Genomic DNA, 8938 nt, shown 5'->3' with positions numbered 1-8938 from the left:
CCTCACCTCTGGCAGAAAAGGGATGCTCAGGACCTTAAATCCTGTTGTTAGAGCTGTGCTTTAATGTGACATGTATGGCTACTGGGTGTGTGGAATGTGGCTGGTCTGAATTGTCATGTGCTAGAAAGGTAAAATACATGTCTGGACGGGGTGGCCCACACCTGGAATACCAGCACTTGGGATGACCGAGGCGAGTGGATCACCTCAGGTTAGGAGTTCGAGACCAGCTTGACCAACATGTTGAAACCCCATCTCTACCAAAATACAAAATTAGACTGGCATGGTGGTGCCTGCCTGTAACCCGAGCTACTCGGGAAGCTGAGGCAGGAGAATTGCTTGAACTTGGGAAGCAGAGGTTGCAGTGAGCCAATATTGCGCCATTGCACTCCAGCCTGGGTAACAAGAGTGAAACTTTGTCTCAAAAAAAAAAAAAAAGAAAAGAAAAGAAAAGAAAGGCAAATACAGAGTTAAAGATTTAGTTCCAAAAATATATACACTTTATCAATAGTCACATATTGCTCACATATTAATATGGTAATATTTTGGATATATTGGGTTAATTCAATGGTTAGAATGAATTCCACCTGTTTCTTCTTTCTTGTTGAAGTTTGACTGCTAGAACATTTAGAACACGGTAGGGCACGGTGGCTTAAGCCTGTAATACCAGCACTTTGGGAGGCCCACGCAAGTGGATCACCTGAGGTCAGGAGTTCAAGACCAGCCTGGCCAACATAGTGAAACCCCATCTCCACTAAAAATTAACTGGGCATGGTGATGAGCGCCTGTAATCCCAGCTACTCGGGAAAGAAAGAAAGAAAATTTAGAATGAACATGTGGCTTACATTTTATTTAGGAGGATTGCCTCCTTTTTAAACTCTCAGTCTGCCTGCTCAAAGGACTAGAATTCAGAAAGGTCATAAAATCTGGAATTTTAAAATAATTGTATTATTTTCATGTGTGAATACCCGCACAATGTATTATTATAAACGCATATGACGTTATACACAAGGTTAAATGCAAATACTCTCTGGGGCGGACCTGGCTCCACTCAGGGAGGAACTGCCTGAAAAGCCTGCACAGCTTAGGTTTCACTTTATCGGCATTCTTCCTGCCCAGCATACTAGCACATCTTCTGTCACTCAGGGCCTAAGGGGGCGGGGCCGCAAACATTATCCAATCAGGATCGCTCGTCTGGGAGCAGTCCAATCAGGCACGCAGCTGGAGCGCACGGGACAGCTTCCGGGATTTGGCGGGGCCTTTGTGTCCGGCGGCGGCGGAGCTCGGGGTCTCCTGCTCGCTGCTCTGTGTCGTCTGCTCCTGGAGGCCCAGCCTCCGTGTCGCCCTGACCTGCAGGTGCTGGGAGATACACAGCTAAGACGCCGGGACCCTGGAAAGCTAGACATGGTGAGAGTGCCGGGTCGACATCCGGAGAGAGGGGGAGGGCCTGGTTTGAACTGGTGGGAAGTGGCTGTGGAGGAACACGGGCCTCCCCGCAGTCGGCTCCCAGCTCCGCGCTGCCCGAGTTCTCCTTGGCGCAGCCCGGCCCTCAGTCCTTTTCAGACATAAGATGGCGGCTGGGCTGACAGCAGGACCCCGGGCGTCCCGTCTCCTCCCCGCGCGGTGACCGCGCCCCGGCCCGGAGTCCTCCCCGCGCGCTGACCGCGCCCCGGCCCGGTGTCCTCCCCGCGCGCTGACCGCGCCCCGGCCCGGTGTCCTCCCCGCGCGCTGACCGCGCCCCGGCCCGGTGTCCTCCCCGTGCGCTGACCGCGCCCCGGCCCGGTGTCCTCCCCGCGCGGTGACCTCGCCCCGGCCCGGTGTCTTCCCTGCGCGCTGACTGCGTCCCGGCCTGGAGTCCTCTGGGCAGCTCTGCATCCGCAGCGCCGCATCTCTTTTCGATTGTGCAGGGAGGACGGTAGGGTCGTCAGGGGAGAATCCTGACTTGGGATGCAGGGTTCATGAACGGGAAAAGCTTTAGTCTGTGGGGTTTCCAGTCCATCTTTTTTCTCTTAAAAATCTATGGAAGTCACCGCAAAAATATTAAAGAATGTAATCAAACAGTAATTAAGAATTGTAGGGCACCCGGCTGTGGTTTATAGTTTGTGTTTTATGGGGGGAGTTTGAAGAAAGATTTTTATAAGGTGCATGATAAAGGAAAGCAAATTCAGTAATTAGGTAGAGTTATGCAGTTTCGTAATTTGTACGATCAAGGTGGAAATTTTCGGTTGATTAAGCCTAAAAATAAAAACCTGGGAGTGAAGCCACCTCAGTCTAATTGCCTGCCATTTAATTATTTTCACATTCCACGGGGGACTGATTTTCCCCTGCAACTTTCACATGTGTCTCAAGCAGGGTCTCAAGACTAATCCCCATTCCCCATTCTTTTAGCCTAACTGGCTTTCGGTAAATGGCTAAATTTCTAGTTTCTTCTGACATTCCCAAATGTCAGTTTCCCTTCCCTAATTCGCATTATCAGTTATTTGTCCTTTAGTGTACATTTTAGATACCGTATTTTAATTAATCATTTGTGACAAATCATTGGGTGACACTTAAAAATTATTTGCCGTTTGAAAATATTTCCAGTGAGAAGAAAGCATATAATAATCCCCTGACACTTACTGTAAAAAATGTCTGTGCCTCTCTTCCTTTTGTCGTCTCTAGGCACAGAGATCTTATAAAAATGTTTTTGGGTCAGGGTTTCCCTTTGGAAACTTTATGTGATGTGTCCTCAGCCACCCCTTGTTTTTTTTCCCTGGTCCCGGGTTTCAGTACTTTCTGGGGATAAATCAAGATATCCACTGTGGCTGTGTATGCTGGAATGTCTAGTGAATGTCAGCTCCTGGCCTGGAATGGAACTCTGGGTATCTGGGAATGGGATACATAGGACAGCCTGAGGTTGGAAGGTAGCCGCTCGGGGGAGCAGGTGGATGCCCTGGGGCTGAGAGGAATCTCCTGGTGTACTCTTCCTTTGGAAAGCTAACCCGTGGAGGCATTAAGATTGTGCTCACTTAGCCCAGCTTTCGTTTCTCAGAGGCGCATTGCTAGTCACCCAATCAGACGCTGATATTGAGAGGAAAACACAAATAATTTCGGCCCTCTGGATTCACTAAGATTTGTTAAAAAAAAAATGGTATCCCAAAAGACAAAAAAATCAAACCTGACCCCCTAGTGAGATGGTGCAAGAACTTGCAAAGTGAAACGCACATGGGGCAGTCACTGAGGCTTAAGGCAGTACCTCCTGACAGGGTGGTCGTTGAGCACCTAAGTGAACAGGATAGGGTGGGAGAATCAAGAGACTGGGTTGCCTGACTTGACGCATGAGGCAGACGCTTCTGCTTTCTAGTCAGCACCACCTCATCTTGAAAAGATTTATTCACTTATTTTCATTTCAGTTTTTTTTTAACTGTAACTTGCATTTTATTAGTAGGATTTTAAAAGTAGGAAAATATTTACAGAGGGCATAAAAGAGGTGAGTTTCAGAAAAAAAAAATATATCTAATTTATGTATTCCATTTGTTAAGAATTCTCATTTACCTTTTTCTTTGCCAGACTGAGTTTAGGAGTTTTCTCAGGTGTGTTTTTTATAGCTGGGTGATGTCCAACAGAATTCCAAGGCTTAGTTTTTAGAATGCTGTCAGGGGAACAAATAGGAAAAAATCTCTCCTCCATTTTGGCTGTAGAAAATGAATATATTTTCACAAGAAAATGTGGTAGATAATTGATGAGTTACATATATTGATGAAAACATCAGTTCCTCTTTTTGCTGGGTACTTTTGTTACAGTGAATACCTCTGTTCTGTATCCTATCATCTTGATTTCTGAGGTTAATGCTAAATTTTATGTGATGAAAATTGCTATCTCCTAGAAGTGTTCCCATATGACTGTTTACTACACAATTTTTTTTTTTTTTTTTTTTTGAGACGGAGTTTCGCTCTTGTTACCCAGGCTGGAGCGCAATGGCGCGATCTCGGCTCACCGCAATCTCCGCCTCCTGGGTTCAGGCAGTTCTCCTGCCTCAGCCTCCTGAGTAGCTGGGATTACAGGCACGCGCCACCGTGCCCAGCTAATTTTTTTTTTTTGTATTAGTAGAGACGGGGTTTCACCATGTTGACCAGGATGGTCTCGATCTCTTGACCTCGTGATCCACCCGCCTCGGCCTCCCAAAGTGCTGGGATTACAGGCTTGAGCCACCGCGCCCGGCCTACTACACAATTTTTAAAGAAAATAATAATACATTTATTGTCTGAAAGGAATGAATACTTTTGCATTTCTTATTGAAATATGAAATGTAAGCACCTTAAAATTTCCTTCCCTTGGCTGGGCGCAGTGGTTCATGCCTGTAATTCCAGCACTTTGGGGGGCCAAGGTGGGCGGATCACCTGAGGTCAGGAGTTCAAGACCAGCCTGGCTAACATGGTGAAACCCCGTCTCTACTAAAAAACTAGCCAGACATGGTGGCAGGCGCCTGTAATCCTAGCTACTTAGGAGGCTGAGGCAGGAGGCAGGAGAATTGCTTGATCCTGGGAGGCAGAGGTTGCTGAGAGCTGAGATTGCACCACTGTACTCCAGCCTGGGCAACAGAGCAAGACTCCATTAAAAAAAAAAAGAGGCCGGGCGCGGTGGCTCAAGCCTGTAATCCCAGCACTTTGGGAGGCCGAGGCAGGTGGATCACGAGGTCAAGAGATCGAGACTATCCTGGTCAACATGGTGAAACCCCGTCTCTACTAAAAATACAAACAATTAGCTGGGCACGGTGGCTCGTGCCTGTAATCCCAGCTACTCAGGATGCTGAGGCAGGAGAATTGCCTGAACCCAGGAGGCGGAGGTTGCAGTGAGCCGAGATCGCGCCATTGCACTCCAGCCTGGGTAACAAGAGTGAAACTCCGTCACAAAAAAAAAAAAAGAAAAAAGAAAAAAAAAATTCCTTCCCATATATAAACACTGTGCTTAATTTTGCTGAATTTTTTTAAAGAGTTTCAAAACCTAAGTGAATAACTTTGACATGGATATTACAGCTTGCACCCAGTGACTCCAAACTAAGGCTGATACTGAGCCAAAAAGGGAAGGGAGGTTATTAAAGGGCCAGTTAGTTCTTTCTAGGAAGCCTCCCCCTGCTCACCCCAGCCACGGAATAAGCCTTTGTTTTGAGAAAAGATCCAGAGCCCTAGACATCGGGGGACCCACAGGCAGATGCAGTTAACTTTAAGAGGGAAGGGGATTGGGAGAGTCTTTCTAAAGATGAAGTTATTGTTTTGAGGCTTTTTTTTTTTTTTTTTTACTTTTTGTAAAAACAATTAGGTTTCTGTAAAAAAATTTTTTTGAATTTTAAAGAAGTATTGCAACAGAAGGAAGTACCAACTGTAAGATCTTTAAGAATTCAAAGTTTAGGCAGACAAAGGCTTTTTTTTTCTTAGGGAGGAGCAGAGAAGGTTAGAAAAAAGGTCACCGGGGAATGGCAAATGGAGAGTGAAAAAATTAAATATTAGATTATAAAATGTTTTATCCTCAAGTCATCACGTTCTTAGGAGGGGCATAAAATGGGGTTGTGTGTTAGCTCAGACTGAGGGTAGCTCAAAGTTCAGGACCCTGTGGGAAGGAGAGAAACTTCAGTGAAGATTGATTAAGAAGAATTTTATTTTGACCACTGAAGAAAAATTCAGCTAATTTTTTAAAATGAAAAAGAAGAAAATGTGCAGAGTGAGTGTTTGTTTATGGAATAGTTAAGAAAAGAGAGCACCATCTAAGTCATAATGGGAAAGGAGTTTCTTTTTATACAATGTTCCTGGAGAACACAGAGGATGGGGAGTTTTATTAATCAGAGCTGTTTATCAGGATTATCTATGTGCTTCATCTTTTCCCACATCTTTTTTTGGCCTATACATTTCTTCTATTTGCATTTTCCTGGGTTGTATCTTGTATAATAAACTGGTCAACAAAACTACAGTGTTTTGCAGAGTTCTGTGAGTAGCTCTATCATATTATTGAACTTGAAGCAGTTTATGGGGTGTTCTGAATTTTCAAACAATAGCTCAGAAGCACAGATTGGCCCATATGGTTTGTGACTGGCATCTGCAGTGAGGACGGTGTTGTGGGACTGAGCCCTGATCAGTGCTGACTCTGAGTGGGGTCAGAATTCAAATGGTAGACGGTGTGTCAGTTTTGGAGAATTGTTTGGCATTTAGCAAACTTTACAGATTTGATACCAGAAGAAAGATGTCACAGACGTCTGGCCTGGAATGGAACTCTGGGTGTCTGGGAATGGGAGGCTCTGCTCTCCTGTACACAGGCGTCACACTGCCCATTGTCCTGGGATTCCAGGTCTCCTCCCACGGTGAGGGAGGACTGAAAACTTAGAGGGAAGGAGCTCTGATAACAGACCCCCTTTTCCCACTGCTGCCACTCAGGATTCCCATGCACTCACAGACATACCCACTAATCATTGATGTGTCCACACCCCTCCCAGGAATAGGCACCACCCTCAGGAATTTCACCACCGCATTTTTTATTCTAGTGTTTCTTGCCAAAAACCCACACAAGTGTCTACAAGTCTCCTGACATATTCCTATTCCCAGACACCAAGTCTGCAGCAGCAACTTGCTCTCTCTACCAACCGAGGGTGCTGGACCACCTGTTCACAATCTCATCTGCCTGCGTGGACACAGAAATAAATCAGGGGAGAGCCCCATCTGGTCCACTATCTGTAGCACAAACCATTCCTTCCACCTACATTGCATTCTCCCCGACCCATGGATTTTTTTCCTTTTATTTTTGTTTTGGGATACACGTGCAAGTTTATTATATAGATAAAATTGTGTCACAAGGGTTCGGTGTGCAGATTATTTCATCACTGAGGTGCTAAGCATAGCGCCAAACAAGTATTTTTTTCTTTTTGTTCTTTCACTTTCCACCCTCAACTAGGTGTCTGTCGTTCCCCTCTTATTATTTAGCTCTTGTAAATGATAGCATGTATTTGGTTTTCTGTTTCTGCATTAGGTTTCTAAGGCTGATGGTCTCCAGCTATATCCATGTTGCTGCCAAGGACATGATCTTGTTCTTTTTTTTATGTTCCATGATGTTTATGTACCATATTTTGTTTGTATTAAATATTTTGTTTAATTGTATTATTATTGTTATTTTTGGAGACAGGGTCTCACTCTGTCACACAGGCTGAAGTGCAGTGGTGTGATCTTGGCTCACTGCAGCCTCAAGCTCCCTGGCTCAAGCAATCCTCCTACCTGAGCCCCCCAAGTAGCTGGGACTACAGGTGTGTACCATTGCACCCAGCTAATTTTTTATTTTTTAATTTTTTGTAGAGATGTGGTTCTTCCACATTGCCCAGGCTGGTTTTGAACTTTTGAGATCCGGCAATCCACATGCCTCGGCTTGTGAAAGTGCTGTAGTTACAGGCGTGAGCCACCATGCCATACCTACTGTATTTTCTTTATCCAGTCTACCATTGATAGGTATTTAGGGTGATTTCATGTCTTTGCTATTGTGACTAGCGCTGCAGTGAACATGCATGTGCATGGTCTCAATGATAGAATAACTTATATTTCTTTGTGTATATACCCAATTATGAGGTAGTTGGGTAAAGGTAATTCTGTTTTTAGTTCTGTGAGGAATCACCACACCTGCTTTTCACAATGGTTGGAGTAATTTGGACTCCCACGGGCAGTGTATAAGCACTGGTTCCCTTTTCTTTGCAACCTTGCCAGCCTCTGTTAACAATAGCCATTGTGACTGGTATGAGATGGTATCTCATTGTAGTTTTTCTCTGCATTTCTCTAAGGATTAGTGATGAGAATTTTTTTTAATATGCTTGTTAGCCACATGTATGTCTTTTTTTGAAAAGCATCTGTTATGTTTTTTGCCTACTTTTTAATAAGGTTTTTTTTTTTATAAATTTGTTTAAGTTTCTTACGGATGCTGGATATTAGACCTTTGTCAGAAGCATAGTTTGCAAATATTTTCTTTTATTCTCTAGGTTGTCTGTTTGTGGATAGTTTCCATTGCTGTGAAATAGCTCTTTAGTTTAATTAGTTCCCATTTGTCAATTTTAGCTTTTGTTGCAATTTCTTTTGGTATCTTCATCATGAAATCATTGTCAGTTTCTATGTTAGGATGGTATTTCCTAGGTTATCTTCTGGGATATTTTATAATTTTAAGTTTTGCATTTAAGTCTTTAATTATTCTTGAGTTTTTATATATGGTGCGAGAAAGGTGTCCACTTTCAAAGTTGTACATAGTAGTAGCTAGTTATTGCATCATTTATTAAATATGGAATTCCTCCCCCTTTCCTTTTCTCAGCTTTGTCAAAAGACCAGATGACTGTAGCTGTGTGGCATTATTTCCGGACTCTATTCCGTTGCACTGATCTATTGGTCTGTTTCTTGTTGTCATTGTTTGTTATGTTTTCTTTTACCACTACCATGCTGCTTTGATTATTGTAGCCCTGAAGTATAGTTGAATTCAGGTAATGCGATCCCTCCAGCTTTGTTCTTTTTGCTTAGAATTGCCTTGGCTATTTGGGCTCTTTCATAGAATTTCATAAAAATTCTATTTTAAAATTCATTTGGAACAATGAGCATAAAATGATTTTTCATTTATTTGTGTCATATCTACCTTATTTTTATTTTTATTTTTATTTAAATATAGGGGTTCACCGTGATGGCCAGGCTGGTCTTGAACTCCTGACCTCAGGTGATCCACCCACCTCGGCCTCCCAAAGTGCAAGGATTACAGGCGTGAGCCACTGCGCCTGGCCTGTGTCATATCTAACTTCTTTAAGCAGTGTTTTATAATTGTTGTAGAGATCTTTCATCTCCCTGGTTAGCTGTATTTCTAAATATTTTATTCTTTTTGTAGCAATTGTGAATGAGATTGTGTTTTTGATTTGGTTTTTGGCTTGGATATTGTTGATGTAGAGGGTTGCCACTGACTT

General features: G+C 43.6%; 1 protein-coding gene across 2 annotated transcripts in view; it reads left to right on the top strand.

Annotated features, from left to right (window-relative positions):
• Nucleotides 1–1247: 1247 nt before the first annotated feature.
• LOC105714957 (zinc finger protein 107-like) overlaps nucleotides 1248–8938 on the top strand; it is a 40606-nt gene continuing 32915 nt past the window's right edge. For both annotated transcript variants that reach the window (XM_012449128.3, XM_064375592.1), the window contains exon 1: nucleotides 1248–1404. In XM_012449128.3, coding sequence (XP_012304551.3) covers nucleotides 1402–1404 — 3 coding nt within the window. In that variant the 5' untranslated portion in view covers nucleotides 1248–1401. The remainder of the gene's footprint in view (nucleotides 1405–8938) is intronic.

The sequence above is a fragment of the Aotus nancymaae genome, unplaced genomic scaffold, assembly GCF_030222135.1.
Source record: "Aotus nancymaae isolate 86718 unplaced genomic scaffold, 86718_ANA_hifiasm-v0.15.2.pri h1tg000012l, whole genome shotgun sequence".
Taxonomy (NCBI): domain Eukaryota; kingdom Metazoa; phylum Chordata; class Mammalia; order Primates; family Aotidae; genus Aotus; species Aotus nancymaae.
Note: the sequence above shows the minus strand (reverse complement) of the source record. Positions and strands in the feature narration are given on the sequence as shown.